The sequence below is a fragment of the Anas acuta genome, chromosome 1 (genome assembly GCF_963932015.1).
Source record: "Anas acuta chromosome 1, bAnaAcu1.1, whole genome shotgun sequence".
NCBI lineage: Eukaryota > Metazoa > Chordata > Aves > Anseriformes > Anatidae > Anas > Anas acuta.
In genome coordinates this window covers 89,705,278-89,727,446 of record NC_088979.1, presented here as the reverse complement: position 1 = coordinate 89,727,446, position 22,169 = coordinate 89,705,278, and the positions used below count along the sequence as shown (strand labels likewise).

Sequence of the window (22,169 nt, the reverse complement as noted above, 5' to 3'; positions counted from 1 at the left end):
GGGCGGCGGCGCTCGGAGGGCGAGACCCGGGCGGGCGCTGCCCCCTGCGAGCCCCCCACCCCGGGGCTGCGCCCCCCGCCCGGCCCCGCCGCCTCCGAGGGGCCCCGGCCCCGGGTCCCCGAAACCCCGGGGGGGCCCGGCCGGGAGGGGGGCGCGGGGCGAAGCCCCCGGCGCCCCCGCAAGGACTTTGCGTTGTGGCGTTTTGTTCTTTTGCTTTCGTTCCTTTTTTTTTTTTTTTCCTTTCTTTTTCTTTTTTCTTTTTTTCTTTTTTTTTTTTTTTTTTTCTCTTGGTAAACATATATCGTTGTTTATTTTCTGAACGTGGCACTTCTCCACCGGATAGCAAAGGAAAAGTATTAACAATAACGACATTACACGGAAAAGTACTGTACCATCGCCTCTTGAGGGTTTCAGAAACCTCTACAGTTAATAAGTTAAATAAAGGGTTTGTACATAAATATTTGTCTAGGACCCCTATGATATCTACAACACAGTAAGAATCTACAGAATGACAAACTTTTACAACACTACACTGAGTGCAATTGTTTTATAACATTTCAAATATACAAAGCTCTGTTCTTTTTTATAACAATGGTATGTACAGAATCAATAATCACAGTTTAGTGACTTAAACAGTCCATATTCTAGCAGTGTATTTCCCTTTGGTTTGATATAAAAACCTTGGTTGGTGTAGTGATAAAGAATATAACGAGAAAAAGATATACCCTCTCCCTTAAGTGCACTGGTTATCTTACAGCATCAAATTCACTTTCGTTCTGCACTGGCAGCATCCTCGGTGAGCACCCGCGGCTCGCAGCAGCGCCGTGTGCGACGGTTCCCCAGTGCGCCCAGCAGGCCAGCCCAGCACCGCAGGACGGGGCTGGGAGAGGTGCGGGCAGCCCCTTCCCCCCTCCCCCCCTTCTCAATTTCCTTTCTCAATTACAATTTTCGATTCCTTTCTTCGCTTTTTTTTTTTTTTTTTTTTTTTTTTTGTCTTGCCAGATAAACGGAAGGAAAATCTTTAAGTGTACGTAACGCTAATATATAGTAAATTTTATTAGGTAGGGCTATTTTTTTTCTTTCTTTTTTTTTTTTTCTCTTTTTCGCTTGATGCTCAGCGAGGAAATTAACACGTTGTGCATTTAGGAAATGTACCAGCCAAGGAGTTTCGGATTCGGGAGCCTGCGAGCATCGCTCCGCTCACTGGCGCGAGGGCTGACCGACGCGCGACGCGCTCGCTGTCCTCCGGCTCCTACCTCGGGAACCTACCCCAGTCTTAGCTGCTGGTCCACTTTTTTTTTTATTATTATTATTATGATTATTATTTGTATTTGTTTTTAAAGAAAAAGAAACGTTTTCCCCCATTTGGTCTTGATTCGTGCTACGAGGTGACCTTTCCCTACTCGCGAATTTATTCTCCTCTCTCTCGCTCCCCCCAAAAAATCCCCCCGGGAAACTGAAACGAACGCAAACGAAAAGCGGCAAGGACGGCGCCCGGATCTTAGCACACCTCTTTCCCCGTGCTGCTCCCGGGGAGGATGTTGAGCTGGGTGAGCTGGGCGGCGTGCTCCTTGGCCTTCAGCCGCAGGGCGGCGATGCTGGACGCCCGCCGGTCGGCGGCGGCGCTGGCCGGGTCCCCCAGCCCCGCCGAGCCCACCGCCCCCTCGGCGGCCGGCGCCGGCTGCCGCAGCAGCGCCGCGGCGCTGGAGGCGCTGCCCAGGGGGGCCACGGTGGAGAAGAGCCTGCAAGGGAAGCAGAAGCAGAGAGGCCGCCGTCACCCCACCGCCGCCGCCGCCGGGCGCTCCCGGGCCGGGGGCGCCGTCGGGGCGCCCCTCGCGGGGGCTCGGCGCACCGAGGCGGCCGGCGCCGCGCCGCAACCCCCCCGCCCCGGGCGAGGCGGTACCTGCCGAAGGCGGGGCTGATGAAGGCGGGGTGCCGGAACACGGCCGCCCCCAGGAAGGTGCCGAGGCCGAGCGGGGTCCCGCCGGGGGGCAGCGCCGCGGAGCCGGGCGGCGGCGGGGGCAGGCTGGGGAAGGCGGCGGCCGCGGCGGCGGCGGCGGCGGCGGTCCAGGCGGAGTCTAGAGCTGGGTGATGAGGAGGGAAAGGACTAGCATCAAGGTATGGACTGAGGGGGTGAGTTGCTGACAGGGGACCAGGGAAAGGCAAACCTGGGGGGTGTGTCTGAGCCCCAGCCTTTTCCCTCTTCCGCCACTTAGCCCTACGGTTCTGGAACCATACCTGCAAGCCAAAAGAAACACGGGGTTTAGCACCGCTCGCCCCGCCGCCGCCACCGCCGCGCTCCGGCCCGACGGCGCCCGCTGCTCCGCCGCCGCCCCCCCGGGGCCGCCGCAACGCGCCCCCCGCCGGCCCTGCCCGCACGGGCCTCGGGGCTGCCCCTCAGGGGGCTGCCCCTCAGGGGGCTCCTTGCGAGCGCCGTGCGCGCCCCAGGCGGAGAAACGCGCCCTGGGTTCGCCAAAGTGACCACACACAAACGGCGGCGTTAGGGGTCACCGCCTTTTTCGTTCCTTTTTTTTTTTTTTTTTTCCTTCTCCTCCCCTCCCCCAGAAAAAAAAAAAAAGGTTAAGAACGAAAAAATCGTGACTTCGCCAGTGTCTGCAACGAGGAAATAAATTGCAGCGCGATCGAAGCAGCAAATGTGCGTTTCCACGCTGTGCTTCCAGAGCGTATTTTACAAAACTTAGTTCGGAAGCCACGGAATCGCCGTCCCTTTCCTCTTCCCCCCCTCCAAAACAAACCAAAAAAATTAACAATCATCGAGGAGCCCGGGCTTTAACCAAGGGAGAGGCAGTGGGAATTAAAGCACCGCTCGCCGAAGGGCAAGACACACTCGCTGAAACGCGAGCGCAGGGTGCCACACGCACCCAGCGAGAGGCTTGGAGAGGGACTCGCATTTGTCAGATTTTCGGGCTGCCGCCGGCTCGAAATCTCCCCTTTGAGGCTCGGCTCCGTTTTGTAGGAGCAGCGCGATGCCCCGTCTCCCCGGATCCGATAGAGGCGGCCGCGCTGCGGGTCCCTCGCTACAGTCCCCATCTATAATTTATAGCCAGGCGCGCACCGGGGCGCGCACGTAGGAAGAGGCTGCGCCGTGCTCGCGGGGAAGCCGAGAGTCTTTGGCAAACGGATCGTCTCTGCCAGCTAAAACTCAATTAGCGAGCTGTCCTCGCTGCAATTCCCCGTTATTGAATTAATAAGTCTGAGTACACCCAAAGGTAAACGGAGGGGCTCTCATAATTCATATTCCCTTAATTACATCTTCTCCCGTGAATAGGGGAGAGAAAGGGGGTGTCTTTCTTTTTTAAAAGTTATTTAACTTTCCCACGACTTGTTCCCCTGAGCTGAAAATACTGATTTGCTGTCACATCTCTGTTTGACAATGGAGAAATGTGTCAACAGAAAGGAGGGGACAAATCTCATCATTAGCCCCTCTAATGCAAGAAGCTGTTGTGTATTAAATGAGCCATATGGAATTTATTATGCTTTATCAGCGCCTGATTTTAACTGTAAAGTGATTTGCTCAGCTTCCAACTCGGAGACATCTGTTTTCTGTTGGCAATCAGGGCATCCCAATGTTTATCGTCTCTCTGGTTATGAGACTTGGGTTGGGAAATGCACTCTGGTATGGGGCGGCAAACACCTTTAATAGCATTGCACTCACTCACTATTAGATCAATGCAGGCTTATTGCTATCAAAAATGGGAAATCAAATAGCATTAGCCAGCTCCTTGTGCAGGCGGAGAGGAAATCAAACAACATTTCGCCTTCAAATGGCCCTGTTTGTTCTAGCACTAAGTGGGCTTTTATGAAGCCCGATTGGAGATTTGATCGCAGCCAAGTACCCGGCTCGCAGCCGAGCGGGGCCGTGTCTAACAACCAAAACCCCGCGGGGCCCCCTCAATTCCAGCACCCGGGGGTCGGCTCGGCCGCCGCGGGGCCGGGGGGGCGCGGGGACGCCCCGAGTGCTGCTCCCGGTCCCGGTCCCGGTCCCGATCCCGCTCCCGATCCCGAGCGGGGCCCCGCCGCCCGCGGCCGCCACTCACCTGCACTCGGGCTTCGGTCAGGTCGAGCCTCATGGCCAGCTCCTCCCTGGGGAGACACACACGCCGCCGTCAGCCCTCTGCCCTGCTCCGGGCACTGCCCGCACCCCGCACCCGGCCCCAAGAGCAGCGGGGCTCCCTCCCGTCGGGGCTGCCTCCCGGCCCGTCCCGTCCCAGCCGCGCTGCGCTTTCCGAGGCACGGGGATGGTGACCGGGAGCCGTCCATTCGCCCTCAGGCCGCCGGCTTAAAGCAGGAGCCCCCCGGGCTTAGCCCGAGCCCCCCCCGCCTCGGGCCTGTCCCGTCCAGGCTCAGCGACGGGGAGAAAACGCGGGGCGGGAGCGCGACAAAAAAGCGCCGGGACCCGTCCCGATCGCGACCTGATCGCGACCCGCCGGGCCCGGGGCTGCGGCCGGGGCTGGGGGGGAGCGAGGCGGCGCCCCCGGGGCGATGCCCGGCAGCGGGGGAGCAAAAGAGCCCGGCGGAGAGCTCCCGGCGCCCCCCATACGGGGAAACAAACGAAAAAAGGGCCGGGGGGTGCGGGAGCGAGGCGTGCGGGCAGCGGGGGGCTCGGCCCCGTCGGGGGGTGCTATTTCGGGCAGCGGGCGCGCAGCCCGGCCTCTCCCCGCCGGGCTCCCCCCTTCCCCGGTCCGAGGCCCCCCGAAGCCGCCCCGGGGCCCCGCCGTGCCGGGCCGGTATTTTTAGGCGGCGGCGCTTTGATGCGAGCCCTGCCGGGGCTTCCCGGGGCCGGGCAGCGCTCCAGCCCGCCCGGGGAGGGCGAAACCGATCCCGGGGCCCGGCAGCGGCGCGGGGTAAAAATAGCCGGAGGCGGCCCCGGGCGGGGGGCGACCTTCTCGGCGTCCCCGTCCCCGCTACAGCCCCTGATCCCCCCCCACCCCCCTCCCCTTCCCCTCGGCCGCCCCGTCGGCGCGGGTACCTGGTGAAGACGTCGGGGTAGTGGGTTTTCTGGAAGGCCCTCTCCAGCTCCTCCAGCTGGTAGCTGGTGAAGGTGGTGCGGTAGCGGCGCTGCTTCCTCTTGAGCAGCCCCTCCTCGGAGTCGCTGCCGGCCGAGAGGCACACGCTCTCCTCGCCGTCCTTGCCCTCGCCGTCCTCGGGGTGCAGCAGCAGCTCCTCCTTGGGGGACAGCTCCCCGCCCTCCGCCCCGGGGGCCGCGGCGGCGCCCCGGCGGGTCTCCTTCAGCAGCCCCCCGCCGTCCTCGCCCAGCAGCTCCTCCTCGTCCTCCTCCTCCAGCTCCTCTTCCTCCTCGTCCTCCTCCTCCAGCATCTCCTCGTCCTCCTCCTCCTCCTCCTCCTCGGCGGCCGGCGCGGCGGGGCCGGGCCGCTCCTCGACGTGCGCCGCGCCGCCGCCCCCCAGCTCGTCCAGGGCGGCCGGCGGGGCCACGAAGGGCGCGTTCTCGCGGTAGCTCTTGCTGCGGCTGATGCTGACCTGCGGCGCCTGGCTGATCTTCAGCGTGTCCCACGGGGCGCCCGCGGCGGTGGCGGCGGCGGTGGCAGCAGCGGGGGGCACGGCGGCGGCGCCCCCCTCCGGCCGCCCGTCGGGGCGGTCCCCCCGCGGTCCCGGCGGCAGCAGCCGGCCCCCGCCCGGCCCGTAGAGGCGGCGCAGCTTGGGGGGCAGGTGCAGCTCGGCAGCCTCGAAGGGGGGGCTGCCCTTCGGGGAGCCTGCGGACAGACGGGGCGGGCGGAGGGGAGGAAGGGGGAAAAGGGAGAGAGGGAGAGAGGGAGAGAGAGCGCAGAGCGGCGCGGTCAGTGCGGGGCGCTGCGTGCGCGGGGAGCGCCCCACGTCGGGGGCAGCCCCGGGCCGGCTCCCCCCGCGCCCCCCTCGGCCCGGCTCTCACCTTGCGCGGCCTTGTCGTGCTCCGGGCGGGCGGCGAGCGCGGCGGGCAGGCTGTGCGCCGCCGTGCCCAGCAGCCGCACCTTGCAGGGGCTGCGGCGGCCCAGGATGCTGTCGATGCAGTAGGACGACAGCAGCGTGGGCGACTTGCTCTTGCCGGCGCCGCCGTCGGGGCGCTCCCCGCAGCCCTCCTCCGGGTAGGGGCCGCTCATGGCGCCGCCGCCGCCGCCCCCGCGGCGCTGCCCCGCTGCCGCCGGGCCGCCCGTCACGGGGGGAGTGAGCGGCGGCCGCGGCGCTCTTGAGTCCCCCCGGCTCCACGTGCGGACGGGCGGCCGCTGATTGGCTCCCGACGGGGGCCGGACGGGCGGGCGGCCGCCGGCACGCGGCGCCCGGCAAAGCGCGGAGCTGGATTCGGATTCGGAGCCGGAGCGGGGGCGCCGAGCCCCCCCCCCTCCCCCAGGCTCGCTAGGCCACGCCCAGCCTCCGCTCGGCCACGCCCACTCCGGGTGGGTGTTGGGGGGGGGGGGGCTCCGCGCCTGGTTTTCCGACCGGCCCCGCCCCGCCCCGCCCCGCCCCGCCCCGGGCGCCCCCCGACGTGCGCGGCCCCGCGGGGCTCGGCCCGGCCCCGGGGAGCGGCCCCAGAGCAGCGCGGGGCCGGGGCGGCGGCGGGGGGCGGCGGCGGGGGGCGGCCCCCAGCAGAAACAGCCCCAAAAGGAGGAGAAAACAAATCGGAAACCGCTGAGCCCCGGCCCAACGAAAAGAGGCCGAAACCCGACGGGGGCGCCGCGGGGCTGCCCCCCGCGACCCGAGCCCGGCTCCTGCTGCGCCCCCCCCCGGGGCCCGTCCGCGGTCGGAGCTCGGCTGCGGCCAGGCAGCTGGCCGGCTGCTCGCTTGTTTATCCGTCTGTTTATTTGTTTGTTTGAACAAACTTTCATTCATTCGTGGTCTCCTCTCTCCTCCCTCCCCGCCCCGTCCCCCCGCATCCCGCTGGCCGAACACCGGGGCGCGGCACCGGAGTGCTGGGGGGGGGGGGGGGGTCGGGGTCCAGCAGCGGCCCCGCGCCGAGCCGGGCGGGCAGGCGGCGAGCGGAGCCCCGCCGGGCCCGGCACACGGAGCGCTGCCCTGCGCCCACTGCGGGCCCGGCGCCGGCAGCCGGCGCTGCCAGAGGCAGCGGGGCGCGATCGGCAGCATCCCCGCCGCCAGCATCCGCAGCCTCGGCTGCCGCTGCCGGAGCAGTGCCCGGGCTCCGGTGCCTCTGCCCCGGCCCCTTCCCTGCTTCTCCTTCCCGTTTTCTTTCTATTTTTTTTTTTTCCTTTCCTTTCCTTTCCTTTCCTTTCCTTTCCTTTCCTTTCCTTTCCTTTCCTTTCCTTTCCTTTCCTTTCCTTTCCTTTCCTTTCCTTTCCTTTCCTTTCCTTTTCCTTTCCTTTTCCTTTCCTTTTCCTTTCCTTTTCCTTTCCTTTCCTTTCCTTTCCTTTCCTTTCCTTTCCTTTCCTTTCCTTTCCTTTCCTTTCCTTTCCTTTCCTTTCCTTTCCTTTCCTTTCCTTTCCTTTCCTTTCCCCTTCCCCTCTCCTTTTCCTTTCCTCTCCTTACCCCCAGCCCGCAGCCGGGCCCGGCGCCCTCCTCTCTCCGCAGGACGCAGCGGGGCCGGGGTCTCCCCGACGGCAGCCCCACCACAAGCCCCCCCTGGCCCGCAGCCCCAGCACCGCTCCGGCGGGGCTTGAGTTTTGTTTCATTTTAATTTCAATTTATTTTATTTATATTATTTTCATTTTTTTTCCACGGATTCCCGTCTTCCTTCCTCCTTCCCCCGCCCGCAGGGCTGCGGCACGGCTCCCGCCTGCAGCCCGCAGCCCTGCTCCGGACGGGGACCCGGGGGGGCACCACTGCCCCGATGGGGGGGGGGGGGGAGGGAGGCTATGGGGGCAGGCGCAGCTTCTGGCCAGCCCCCAGCACCGGCTGGACGTATTAACATTATTATTATCATTATCAATATTGGTGTTATTATATTTTTTTTTTCCCACTCTCTTTGCAACGAAGGAGAAAACGAAAATAGCTCCATGAAGCCCGCCGGTGCTTGAGTGAGCGCTGTTCGTTTCATGGAAGGACAGGCTCGTCCTGGAGCAGGGGGCAGGCACAGCAACTCCCCCTCTCCTGCCCCGCTCCCTCTCCCCGTCCCCCCGGGATCTCCCCCCGGCTCCTCGACGTGCTCCGCGCCCCCGGTCCCGCGGCTGGCAGGGCGGCGGCGCCCAGCCCGGCACGCAGGGGGTGAAGCGCACAGCATCGCTCTGCCACCGATGCAGCCCAGTCGCAGGTTTTTTAACCACGGCTTTTTTTTTTTTTTTTTTTTGACTTTTACGAGCTCAGGGCTGTGGCTGCGGTCCTGTGCGGCGCTGGAGCTGGGCGTGGGGAAGGCAAGACGCTGCTCTCCTCGGTAGCAGGAGATGGAGAAATGCCTGGTGCCGTGCAGATGTCGTGAGCTGGGGCACGGCTACTCGTACGAGCCTCAGTTGCAGCGGTTATCTCGATTAAAATGCAAGATACATTCCCCACTGCCATGGACAGCACCTTTCCAAGCCCTCTCCTGGGCACGGCCCTGGTGCTGCGCACTTCAGCCCTGAGCCGTGGAGACGGGCAGAGCGCTGCCAGAAACAACCTCAGGCACTTCTGCAGGGCTCCCGTTAACAAAAAAAAAACACAACACAAAAACACAACGGTGACAAGGGAATCAAAGCACGGCGGCACATCACCCGCAGCCACGGTGAGAGGGCTGGGGGAGAGGCAGCGTCTCGGTGTGCTGCCTGGGGCACCACCAGGTCACCGCCAGCTGAGCTCCCCTCTGGGGGCAGTGGCTTTGCCACCTCCTCAGTGAGGACACAACAAATATCACCCGCTTTTTGCAGACTGATGATTTAAACGCAGATTAATCGATACCTAGTGGTGGTCACTGGGGCACTGCACCAAAATCTCTTTGTGGAGTGAAGAGAGACCTCAGCAACTTTGACTTTCCATCCAAGAGAATTCATTTTGAAGTACTGTTTTTTTTTTTTTTTTTTTTTTTTGGAGCAGTGTTTGCAGCCACATCCTCACTTTGCAGTCATCTAAACTGGCAAGGCTCAGTTTGGCTTGCAGGCACCGGCTTGTAGCACCACTGCTTTTCTGCTTGGGGAGTAGCCCTAGCTTTTGTTGGTTGCTTTGGTTTCGTTGCTAGCTCAGGTGGCAATTTCCCTATTGACTTACATCTGGCAAAAGGCCAGACAGTGACAGCAATGGTCACTTTGGAGTAATTGTTCATAAACTTAATGTCTGGTCTGTGCCCATGGGTGGGCAGAGCTGGCCCTTTTTCCATACATTTAATTCATAATAATTCATAAAAGACTTTTATAAATCTTTTTTTTTTTTTTTTTTTTTTTTTTTTTTGGATTCGGGTGGCATTATTTTCTAATTCCTTGCTAGTTTTTTTTTTTTTTTTTTTAATTAACATGGTTTTCTTTACTCCCCCCCTACAGCCAGCTCTTTTCCCTGGGCCCTGCTGTGTCCCAGGCCCACGTTGCCTGGACCATGTGGCTGCATGGAGCCCACCTGCCCCATGCTTGCTCTACAGGTCTCCATCTGTACCGCCTCTGTCCCATTCATTCCTGTCCCGTTGTGTTGTCATCTCGGCTCCTTCAAGACCTCCAGAGGATTTTTGAGGCTTTTGGACTCACCCGGGAGCCCCCTGACTTTCCACTTTCCCTCTCCATCCCCTTCCTTTGCGCATCCTCTCCTGAAGGTCCCAGTGTCCCCGCAGTGGTGACTGCCCCAGCAGCTCTGTAAGGAAGCAGCAGACTCCTGGGCACTGCCTGGCTTTGAGTCCAAACCAGGGCTTTCCTGCAGGATGTGCTTTTGCCTCATGTAGAGTCTTAGGCTAAGTCCAAGAGAACCTGTGTGGGGCTCTGCGTCCTGAGTCTTCCAGGAGATGGTTGGAGATGTGGTTCTTCTGGTCCTGGTAAGCCCATGGATAAAATCTGAAGCAACGTCATGGCAGTAATCTTAAGTACTCAATGAAATTAATAACGCATTTAGGAACAGTGGTCTAAAAAAATTAAAACGATGATCATAGGCTTATTTAACATTATACCTCCTGTGTTATTTTCCTTTGTATGTGCTGACTAGAACTGAGCAAAGGATTCATAACAAATAATTTATTTGTCAAACGCATTCTCTTCTGCTCGTGGAACATCCATGAGCGGAGCATCATTTTCTCAAATGTACTTGTTCTCTGGAACGCTCCAGCGGTTCCTTTAAATGAATATCAGGGTGGCCTGGCTGCAAATGGTTTCTCTTGCTGAGCTGTATGGTCGGTCAGATACAGCACACGTGTCGACCATGGTACCTGCCTGTTGCACCAGCAGCACGCTCCTTGTGCAAATAGGTGTGTGTGCGTGTCTGTGGCAGCCGGGGTTCCCTTGGTGGATGCACGGGAAACTTTTGAAATGTGTTTTCTGCAAGCATTTGTACTGCTGAAACGCGATCGCTCTGCTAACGGCAGAGGGGGTGTGAACAACGCCGGAGCAAAGCCATTAAAAATTCAAATGAGCGTTCAATGAGCGAAGGACATTCTTCACCCTGTTTGACTAGCTCTGGCATGACCTTCACGAGGTGCTGTTTCAGTAAATCAGCTTCATGAGGATGGAGCCCAAATCAGGGTGATCGTGGGCATGGCATGAGTTGGGGCACAGGCGCTGGCGTGGCGTTCCCCTGCCTGGGAGATGTTATTGACAGGATTGGGGTTTTTTAGTCCAAGTGCACGACTAAGGCAAAACAGGATGGTGGAGGGAAAAGACAGCAAACTGTGTATGGAGCTCTGTCGGATCACGCCCCTCAACAAACCTAGCCTTATGCTCGTATTTGTTATTATTATTTCTACATCTGCGGAAGCCATTGCCTCTGGCTGTCACTGAGGGAGCACCGGTATTTCATAATGATATTAAAAAAAGCGTATGGTTAGGGAACATCCACATTTAACAGAAGGGAATGCTCACTTTTCATGGAAGAGTATATTCACTTTTCACTGGTATCTTCAAGGGCCTTATGTTAGGATGCTGTTGGGCTGTGATCTTCATGGCTGTCTTGGTGTTGGCACCTCCATATGGAGCATCCCCAGCACGAATCAGGGCTGGGTCTGGGGTGGTTGTCAAAGGGTCTGTTCTCATACAGCATCCACTTGCATTTCCCCAGACCTCTCTGCTTAATATTCTGCATTTCTCTTGAAGTGAGATTCAATCCATCTGCGAAGCACTTCGTGGTGCTCTGTAGGAAGAGAGATGTTTTATGAAAATAACTGGTGGTGAATGAATGAACCTGCTATCTCACAAGCATAACCCTGCTGAAAGAGGCACGACGTAAATGTGCCGAGGACAGTCATAATAACACAGCTAATAGCAGCAGAGTGTGTAGAAGTGAATGTATGAAGGAGTTTCTTCTAAGATACTCGAATCAAGCAAATTTATAAAGCAGAGTTATAAAGTAGATTGAAATATGAAGATAAAAAGCAAGAAAAATCCGATGTTGTGAAGTCATCATGAACAGAGATGTGTTCTTAGAAACTTACATGGTAAAATTACGCTCCTGAAGAAGATGACAGCTAGGACTGTGGATGTACATGACATTGTAGAAACGTATGAGTGGGTTGGTACGGAGTGGAGCATTTCCTTCCAAATTCAAAGGTTTTTCTTAACTGAGAAAAAAAAAATAAAATTACAATTTGATTGTAAATTGGCTCAGCAATTCAAACAGCTGCAATTCAAACAGCTGCAATTTGTTGGACTTTTGATTTGAAGTTTTCCATTCAAAAATAAAAAAATGAATATATGTTTTAAGATCTCCCCTTCATACATAATTCTTAGAAACTTCTATAGACAGATATTTCTAGTCATATGCATGGATTGTAAAATCTTGAAATCATAGGGTATAAGTTATTATTTGGAATCAATGCACCTTCTTGTCTTGTAGCTTTTTATCAAGCCTTGAAAAAGACTTGGCACTTACAGAGCTAAGCTATTGTTTCCATTCCTGAAAACTAAAAATAATATTATGGAACCTCAGAAAAACTAACTTTAAACAAAAGACGTTGGATTTAACTAAATTATTGTTCCTGCATTGTAACCCATACTCATAACCTTTCATTCCTCAAGTCAGTGGGGTTTTCTCATGAGTGAAAGCACAGTTGTGTGATGTTTTTTGTGTTGCAACCCAGGCAACCATAGCATAAATAGGTAAAGACTCTGGCTGGGCTTCCAGGTGAGCTGGGGTCTGCTCAAGAACATCTGCTTGTTCGCTTCAGCAGGGTGTGTGCTCTCATCTGTCTTGTTTAGTGATGCTCAGGAAAATGTTATTTTCTTCTCTTTGGAAATGAGCTAGAAAGGGTGCCTTGGCTTTGTTCTGCTTTCAGTTTTTGTTTTCATTTTGTTCTAAAACCGAAATGTCTGGAGTGCTCTGGATATTCTTGGGATTTCTAACACTGAGCTTCTGATCTTTAAAACTTGCTGTGTGACCAAGGCTTTTTCACAGATCTGTCGCTTGGAATGGCAGTGCACATCCTCCCTCACTGAATGCAAACTTAACGGTGAGAATAACTGGGTAATCATTTGCACATTGCATCCATCCATCCATCCATCCATCCATCTATCTATCTATCTATCTATCTATCTAACCTGGGACAAAGCTGTACAAATTCAGGGGACAAAAGGATCTTTAAAACTGAAAGTGGATTTTGACCTGCAGTATGACAGACAAAAAGTCAAACGCCTGTAACATGAAATACTTTCTGCAGTGTGTAGCAGAAAGGTGAAATGGAAACAAGGGAGGTGAACGGGGCAGAGTGCATTTCTGAGACTGTTTTTTCCCTGAGACTGTTTTTGAAAGGAAAACAAAAGGAATGAGTGTCCAGGGAGAACCAGGCACACCTCAAGTAAGGGGCTATGAAGGTGAATATGAATACGGAGCTGGGATATCAGAAAAAAAATCTTGTTCACAGCCTGACAATTTGAGCCTGGATACAAATGCAACTGAAGTCCCATCTGGATGTCAGTAGGATTTAATGGCTGTGTCCCTTTGAACAGAGAATGGGCATTGTTAAATCTTCTGTGTGTGTTTATTCTGAAAATATTTTAGAATAAATTGGGGTTAACTCAGAAACTTCTGGTCCAAAATCACAGACCACTGGCCTAGGCCCTTGGTTCTCTCCGGGGTCCCGCAGGCTCCTGGGAAGAGAAGCAAATTGGGCACCCTTTGAGATATCAATATCTCCATAGCAGAGCTCAAATGCAATAAATAACTTGGTAAGTATCATCAGTATGTATAACCAGAGGATGTTATTTCTAACTTTCTGAGTGGGTTTAAGGGTTCTCACGTATATTATATCCCCTGAAACGTGTTTTCACCACCTGCCCTTCCATACCAACAAATGCATGTGGTCTTTGCAAGAATACCCCAGTGATAGCTTCACCATTACAGATCATTGGCCACACCACAAAGTCCTCATTCATTCACAGTTTCCCAACAATATCCTCAGGTTCCTGCTGGGGCAAAGACCTTGGGCTTTGACCTTGTGGCACCAGCCAGGATTGAACCAGAAGCCAGCGGCCTTGAGCTGCACAGGTGAAAATTAGCACGGGGGTTAATACAGCTCTTTAGAACGCATTTGGATGGAAGTGATGCTGAAAACCAAATCTGTTGTCTGTACATGGTAACATTGCCAGATGTTCACTGCATAGTCAAGGAATTGTCTGGACAGCATCAGTCTAACATTGAAAACTGATTTGTGGCACAACTCTGATGTGCCATGCAAACAGGTTGCAAAGAGGCACAGGTCGAAAATCAGGCAAGAAAGGGCTTACCCTTGAGAAGTCACTCGGGGTTTGTGACAACCACAGCAGCCTCCCTGAAGAGCCAGCTGCATGGCTAATGGAGGATGGAAAGGCGTGAGCTGACGATGCATCTCCAAAAGCAGTGTTTCTGTTCAGAGGTGGCACGTCTCACCAGAAGGCTGCAAAATGCAGCAGGAGTGACATCCTCCTCTCATATCACTGTCACTGTGGCACATCAGTGCAGCCTCGTGTCACACAGCTCAGGGGGAGCTCCGGGGTGGCATTCAATTTAAGCTTCATGTCTATTGGCTTTCTTATAAGCCCCTTGGCGAGCATCATTTGCTTCAGATACCAGATCTACTAATGATTTTTTTTTTTCCCTCCCCCTTGCTCACACTTTAATTGCAGGGTATATGTAATACCCTCAGGAACAGCTATTGCCACCTGTATTATTATTTACGCTGTGAAAACGAAGCTTATGGCAATATATTTATTAACACCGTGCCCTGGAATCACATGAGTTAACAGCTTAATCCTGTGATTGTAAACATGTTTCCTGATATGTTCAAGCACCATCCATGTCTTTAACTTCACATCAGGAAGCTGGGAGCACGAGTAGGTCATAGTTTTTACAGAAAATATATTCTTTACAAAAAAAAAATCGCATAATGAAGATGTGATTTATGCAGCTAATAGCGCCTGTCTAATACAGCATAATGCCTTTTGCAAAGAAAGAGTTAAACAAAACATTTATGCGGTATAAACTTTGCTCCTTAGCATTAAAATGCACTTTATTCACACTGTAGATTTCTCTTCCAGCCATGGCTATTGTTTGTCACTAACAGCTAGCTTTTGTGAAGTTAATAAATGTGCATAATAAGGACATAAAGGTATGGAGAAGTAATACTGTAATCCTTTTGTTTGGATAATCAGTCTAATGTATGCAAATTAAACCTTATTAGTACTAGGGTTTTGTGTCTGCTTATCAAAATGTGCCATTTTCATGAAAATTGGAAGTCCATTATATAAAGTTATTATTAACAATCATTTAGGAATTATATACGGTATGCAAATTAAAGTTGATTACAACTAATTAAGGGCTTTCTTTGTTATTTGACCTTGTCTGCTTTTTATGTAAATATGTTTCTTTTGGTCTGGCATATTTTTAGACTCAGAAAAGTATATTAAGACAAGTTACATTATGTATTTTTAATATATTTTTGTGTGGCATAAAAAGCCCCTCGCTATTGTTTAAGCGCCTGGCTTCACGCGGGGATGCTCTACACACAGAAACGTGTGCCGTGCGGCTGTGGGACAGCTCTGCAAGGTGGACCGCCGGAGGAATTGCAGTAGCAGGCAACAATCACACTTCCAAGGCCTTCCAATGGTTGAATGAAAAATGATCAAAAAGGAAAAAAAAAAAAATCCGCTATTGAAATATAAACAGCCTTCATGCCAGAGTGGCCTTTGTTCCACCACTTATTGAACTGGATAAGCCTTAGTTTAGAGGCTCTAGACACAGCCAAGTAATAAATGATTGGTCCCTACTTGCCAGGCACATTGCAGAACTTAATCACCTGCTCTCCTCCCTGGGACCACTGATCTCAGGATAAAAGACTTTTAACACAGCCAGCACAGCCAGCTCAGGAACAACAGCCTCCAGGAAGATTCGTGTGCCTGTCAACAGCAGAGAAGGTTAGGCATTAAGTGAAATGAAAAAAATCTCCCGAAGAGAACTTGGGTGAGTTGAATAAAATTTCTATTAAAAACAACAACAGCATGTAATACAATTTTGATGTGTTTTGTACATAGAGAAGAAACCTGCCAAGTAAGCCAGTCACCAGTGTGAAGATGGGAGATGGCGTATTTAACGGTGTGTCAGAAAGAGACGTGTAATCAATACCTGAATACTTTCAGTCTCCCAGTCAGAGTAAAAGATGCAAGACGGGGAAAGAAAAGGTTGAGATGTAAGGGGTGTAAGACAGGAATATGTGAGAAATATATATGAAACTTGCCTTCATGTATTCTTTGAGTCAAAAATTGGGGATTGGAGAAAAAATAAAACACATTTCTTGGAGTTTGGTGAGATTTACAGTTTTGCTGACCTCTTTGGCACAAAATGTGTACATGGTGGTGCACCAATCCTAGAAAAAAATCCTCTGTAGAGGCAAGATTATGTACTTAAGCATGAAACTGGGGATATGCTTGCAAACCCAGTTTTTATTCTTTCCTTTCTACATCCCTGACATCTTGCATTTCGGTCTGGAAATCACAGAGCCTCCTCAGCTGGGCCTTTGTGGCCCACAGAACCCTACCCCTCCTGCTCACAGGAGGGTGTTCCACCTGCTGTGGGCAGCACTGGTGCCTGGCCTCCACAGCACCTGGGCATGGGTGTTGAGGGGGCCTGTGTGTTCAGATCTGACCGGGAAGGGCTGCGGCTGGACTGGGAGAGGAGCACATATCGTACCCTGAAAGGGGACAGTGATGGTCTAGCATAGGGGCCACTGCTCTCCCTCCTCATTCCAATTTGGAGCTGCTCCTGGCACAGAAAATGCCAGCTTCTCACTGTCTGAAGGCCAATTCACTAAGCTCTTACTTTGTCCTCGCAAAAGCCCCCTGGCTAGGCATCCAAACCCCAGGAGGATGCAGGATCTTCCCATATAGCCCCTGCGGCCAGCTGAAACCCCATCAGCTTCAAAGGCTGGGTCTTGAATACCTGCTGCAAGCTGCTGGATGGGAAGTCACACACTGCCGATGACTGGCATGACTTATTCAGCAACTATTTGAGAACATATTTGAGCAATTGGAGAAGTTGGTGATTTGTTCCCTCACAATGGGACCACAAGGTGCAATTCAGCGAGTGACTTATTACAATGAATCGCCTAGGGCTGTGACAGGGACATTTTGCTCAATGCTCTGCTGCTGGCAGGAGCTGAAAAATGGGAAATCAGAGCAGGCAAAACACGTCTCTGCCACATGGGGCAATGTCCGACCCTGGTCGTCCTCCTTCCCAGCTGGCACAATGATGCTAAAGGCAGGAACAGAGCCACAGCAGCAGGCTCATGGAGGGGACACGTTGCCCTGCCAGCACTCCTGTTTAATGGGTAACACCAAGGAAATGCCACAAAAAGAAAGCTTTTGTTTCAAAATTTCCTGTTGAAGAAAAAAAAAAAATCCAAGAAAGACGTAATTTCATCTCTTCCACAAGATAAACAGTGAGAGCTTTCACATCAGCGTTGGGAACTCAAGACACTCAAACAGCGCAAAGCAAAGGTACGAAGGAGTCTTGAACGATTTCCTCTTACAGAATAAGGATGAAACCCTGTTGCCATCAAAGGTAATAATTCAGGATTTCCCTCAGGGAGGTGAAAGTCATTGTCGTGTTTTTAAAATAGTTGCAATTTTCTGTCTCTAAATAGCACAGACTACAAAATGTATTGCAAGGGGAATATAAAAATAGTCAAACTCTTCAAATCTTTTAATTCAATGAGAATGTAATATGCAATTAAAATTAATTATCTCATAATCGAACCGTAGACACTGATTATTGCATCATTTTCATAAGAGACATGCATCTTAACTTGCATAATTTCTGGTATCGCTGCGGAGTTAGCTCAGGAAAGAATCTGGGCCCGAATGTATTCATGCCTGAGCACTCAGGGAGAAGCAGTCGTGGCTGGGTATGGCTTTTCCTCCGCTGAGTGCTTGCAGCACCTCTCTGCAAGGCAGAGCCTCTATCCTTGCTGGTGACAAGTAATTCATTCACTCCTATCCAGAACCACTCCCATTCACTGTCACCTTCCTCCCAGCTCTCAGGTTGCTCCCCCTGAGCCCCTTCAGCCTTGTTGTGGCCATCTCCATTCCCCTTCACCCTCGGGAGCTCTATGTCCCTCTTCAGCTTGGGGGAATGCACAGGAGGGACCTGTGTTTCATGCCCCTCCAGCCAGTCTGCAGGCGGGGTGCAGATCCAGGACTGGGGCAGGGCCTGCGGCTGCCCACTGCTGTGGGGCAGAGCTGGGTGGAGAGGGGATGCACCCTGAGGTGGCAGACTGAGGGCCTTCTGCAGGATTGGTGATCCCAGGGTGGGATAGGGCCCTCTTAAATTTATCCTCCCAGGAAACTGGTGTTTAGGCCAGGAGCATCATGCAGGCCTCTCTCCTGGTCCCTTGTGTGAAGGGCTCTCTGGGGCATCACCCCAGCCTGGGCTGATACATAGGATGTGTGGGATGAGCTGCCTCTGCAAGGGTAGTTGGTCACTGAGCTAAAGCAACACATCTGGCTTTTAAGTGCTGACACTTTGGTGAGATTTGTCCTGACTTCTCAGAAAAGGTGCTGGCAGAGGCTTGCTTCATTTTGTGTTTCATCTCTGCATGCTTCTGAGTTAGGTAATATGGACATCTTGATTATGAGAGGAGTCTTTGGGCCTCTCATGTCTTCTGGTGCCAGCCAGGCTTAAATGCCTGCCATTCTTCAGCAGGCATCTTCAGGGGATGACAACTTCAAAAGAGCAGGGGGCTCTTGGGTCACCACCACCCTCCAGAGGTTGTCACCATGTGTCCCCTGGCTGCCCCAGGCTGCCTATCCTGAACAGGTGAGAGCTGCACAATCACATTGACCTTCATTGGTTCGTGTTAGTTCTGTCTTCTACATCTACACATCCATTCTTCTTCTGAAAACGGGTCTTAAATGGTATTCCTGTTTTCAGCCTTTCTGTTAAATGCAATGGCAACTGGTAGCAATGTGTGTTTCTTTGGTGTCATAATTCAATAGTGCCAAATTTGGAGAAGGGCTTGGTTCTATGGCCTGTTTGCAGTATGGACTTGTGGCAGAACCCTGAATGGCCTAGGGCTTAGGGGTGGATCTGTCTGTACCTTCTCCTTATGGATCATTTTTTTTTTTTTTTAAATTTTATTTTTCCTGATGTTGCATGTTGTTATCTCTGATTTTGATCACACTATTTCAATATCCCCAGACTCATTTCCTTGAAGGTGTCCAGGCAGTGTTCACCCTCCCAAGCATCCCTTTTCCCACCTCGTCCTTCAGAATATATCTGCTGAAAATGGCTTTTTGTCTTGGCATTTGCAAACATTTCTGTACATTTTTTCTGATGACATCCACTTGCTCAGCTCTCTTTGGCCTCTGCTGACTATTGGGACGTGTGTGGTTAATCAAGGCAACTAAGTGCTCTGCCTCATTTCCATGTTACTGGGTGGCACAAGCCTCCTTCAAATTGCTACAGAGTTGTGTACTTCCCTGTGTGTTGCTTATCCTGGGTGTTAGATTTACATTTGTGATTCATTGCTGCACTGGATGAACATCTGGTCAAGCCTTGCTATGTGCACCAGGAACTTTTCTTTCAATAATGACATATAAACCAAAAAAAAAAAAAAAAAGAAAAAAAAAAGGCAGATGAAGAGAAGTAGATTTGCACATTATTCATCCTGATAAATATAACTATGAAATGGCTTTTTAACTTTGGACACAGTTGGAGCTTTATAATAGGCTGTCAGTGAAGTAACACCTGTGATTCTAATTCTTGGGTCTATTTTGCTGATTTTAGCTATAAATTCAATTTCCAGTGCTATGGGGATAGCCCTGGATGTGTAGATGGGAGTGAAGGTTTAATTCCCTCTGGCTTTGTCCGTTCCACCACAGTCTCAGGTTTCTCCAGGCCATCTCAGTTCTTGAAAACATTCTGTTTTTTGCTTTCATATGGATGACAGTTTCAGATTTGTCCACGTTTTCATAACTGTGCTTATGCTTGATAGCATACTTGTGTCCCAGTTAGACACAGAATTCATTTTGTAGTTCAACTTTTTCAAAGAAAACGACTGTCAAATTATTCTTCAGAGGAAAGGAAGGAAAGGAGGATGAAGTGGGTGGAGTGTAAGTAACAATTACTGTAGGCTGATAATATTTAAAGATTCATACCAGGATGTATTTCATGGGCCATACGTGTACGTAACAAATTCGCCTACTCTATAATCCTTCTTTTTATTGACAACACAACAATCATCTCTTTCCAGAATGGTGAACTGCAGAACATTTTTCTTCTGCAAATGCTGCATTTGAGTTCAAATAACTAATGTGAGACATTATCATTGGAGAAAACTGGCAAGCCTACTGAGCAGGCTGGAGATTTAGGCATAAATCCCTCACTGAAGGAAACTTCAGTGCATGCTTTTTTTTGAGTCCTAGACTTTGATTTTCAAATTGAAGGAGCGTACAACCCCAAGGCACTGCAACTCCAAAAGTCACTCCAGATCTGTTGAAACTGACTCGTATATTGGCATATGGAAATGGGAAATGTAATTTAGGAACCCCTTCTGCAGACCTCCACTCCAGATACCAAGGAAGGCAACTCAAGCAAGTCATGCCTGCAGGACTGCATATCTGTCATTATATAATGTAATACTACCGAAATACGTTTACAAAGTAGAATCATCCTAAGACTTCAAGCAAAGCTTCCTTCTATTTCTCCACATATGGGATCTATAGCCATAACTTGTTTTCACATTTCATCTGAACAATACTTTTTGCACAGGAAAGCAAGGAGGAAAATCCATCCACAGAGAAAGAACAATATATTTTCTCTTTCCTTCATTTGAAGACATTTTTTAATCCAGGACTATAGCGACAGGCTAATAATAGAAAGCAGTTACAAAACTCACCACCAGAAGATTCTGGGAAAATTTACTGCCTAACTTTTGAAATTGTCTGCTGTTCTGATGGATCCCTGGCCCTGGTTACTTATCCAGCACAACTACCTTTTAAACAGTTCAAAACAACAAAATAAAAGCTTTTGGCGATGCCAGAAGATCTGTAAGTGTGTGCTCCCTTTCCTAGTCCTATACCCTTTGGAAAACTCTCACCTAGCCCAGCATTAAAAAACGTGACTCAAGAGCAGCTCATGCCTCATCCCATGCTCTTCCTTTCCCCTCTGTGCTTGTGAAATAGCAGAGGTGCCGTGCTAGTGTCAGCACCCGTATCCTTGCGCATGAGCTTTCTGCTGGGAAGATGTGGGGCGGGGAGGAAGGCTGCAGGCACGGGGCTGAGGCCAGCACCAGCCTCCCCTCCTGGGGATGCACACCACGCGGGAGATGCTGGAAATCCTCTGGTGCCTCTCAGCTGGTTAGGGATACGGGCACCCTGAGGCAGCCGTAATTTAAGCCTGAACTGCTCAGGACAGACAGCGAGAGCTGTGTGAGTGGCGTCCTGCTGAATTCCTTTCAGCCTCTCACACTGAACATATCTCTGCAAGAGAGAGAATCTGGATCACCAGTTTTGCATCTTTTAGAAGAAAAAAACAGATTTATTTATTTTTTTTTGTCCTTGCTTTATCCCCACTTTGATGTTTCCTTTATTATGTAGCACCGGGTTTTGTATTTTCCCTTTTTCTTGTATTTCGAAGAACCTTAATAAATAAAAGATGTGAACACAAAATTGCTATTCAAATTTGATTGTCTCGAATTATGTCTACAACTAAACAAAAATCTAGTGATCTGTGATTTTGTGTGATGAAGGCAGCTCAATGCTATTCAATCCGGTAGGAGAGATATAAAGAAACAGAGTATTAAAAAAATACCAACTAGCAAAGAAAAGAAGAAGAAGGGAAAGTGTGATAAAGAACAGCTTAATACTTTAATGGCCTGAAGAGATTTTTCAACAAAACCATTACTAATACCTGTTATTCTTCTAAGCTCAGTTCTTACCATCACAAAACCATTAGCTCTTTGGTAGTCACAATCTTCCACATATCTATATCATGTCTTTTCACTGCTTTTTATTTGTCTTTGTCTTCTTCTGCTTGACTGGTAACATGCAGCACCCTTGAGCTGTATACTTATTTCCAGACTGACTGCAACATTTATAAATACCTACTCGGCACTGAAGGAGGCAAATAAAAAAGCGATGAGCTTCACTAGCCGGAGTTCTGAATTGCTTCAGACAAGAGAGTCTGTCAATGAAGCGTTGTGAAATAAAAATATTGCTGGCAGTTTTTTGTAATGTTAAAGAGGAAACCTCTGGTTATGCTTATGATAACAGAGATAAAATTATTATTAGAATTGCTTTTCCTCTTGCACTTTGATGAAGGACTACAAGAGTCGGAACAGATGTTTTCCTATAGCAGCAGAACTGTGCTCATTACCTCCTGAATATTTTGTCTTGTGGGGTGATTCTGATGAAGATTTAGCAATACCTTTTAGCCCTGGGAGGGGGATTGGGATATTCCGTGCTGTGCCTCCTGTTCTGGGGGCAGACAAGCCATTCGACTTGCTGCATACACTAGCGTGTGAAGAATTGCAGTGATACTCGTGCTGCCAGGTGCTGTGGTAGCCCTGCACATCCCATCCTTTGTCTGAAGCAGCAGCAACATGTTTTTTTCCTCTGTGATCTCAAGAAATAAACACTGTGTGA

At 51.5% G+C, this 22,169-nt stretch overlaps 1 protein-coding gene across 2 annotated transcripts; it reads right to left on the bottom strand.

Annotated features, from left to right (window-relative positions):
* Positions 1–1,367: 1,367 nt before the first annotated feature.
* ARX (aristaless related homeobox) lies at positions 1,368–6,194 on the bottom strand. 2 transcript variants are annotated; one of them, XM_068687034.1, is made up of 6 exons: positions 5,909–6,194; positions 4,991–5,732; positions 4,059–4,104; positions 2,169–2,238; positions 1,904–2,084; positions 1,368–1,742 (listed from the first exon to the last, which is right to left on the bottom strand). In XM_068687034.1, exons 1-6 carry the CDS (start codon positions 6,114–6,116, stop codon positions 1,502–1,504), a joined length of 1,488 nt encoding a protein of 495 aa, XP_068543135.1. In that variant the 5' UTR covers positions 6,117–6,194; the 3' UTR covers positions 1,368–1,501. The 2 variants fall into 2 exon arrangements, with proteins under 2 accessions (XP_068543135.1, XP_068543134.1); XM_068687033.1 differs by having other exon boundaries at positions 1,904–2,238.
* Between the last annotated feature and the right edge of the window lie 15,975 nt (positions 6,195–22,169).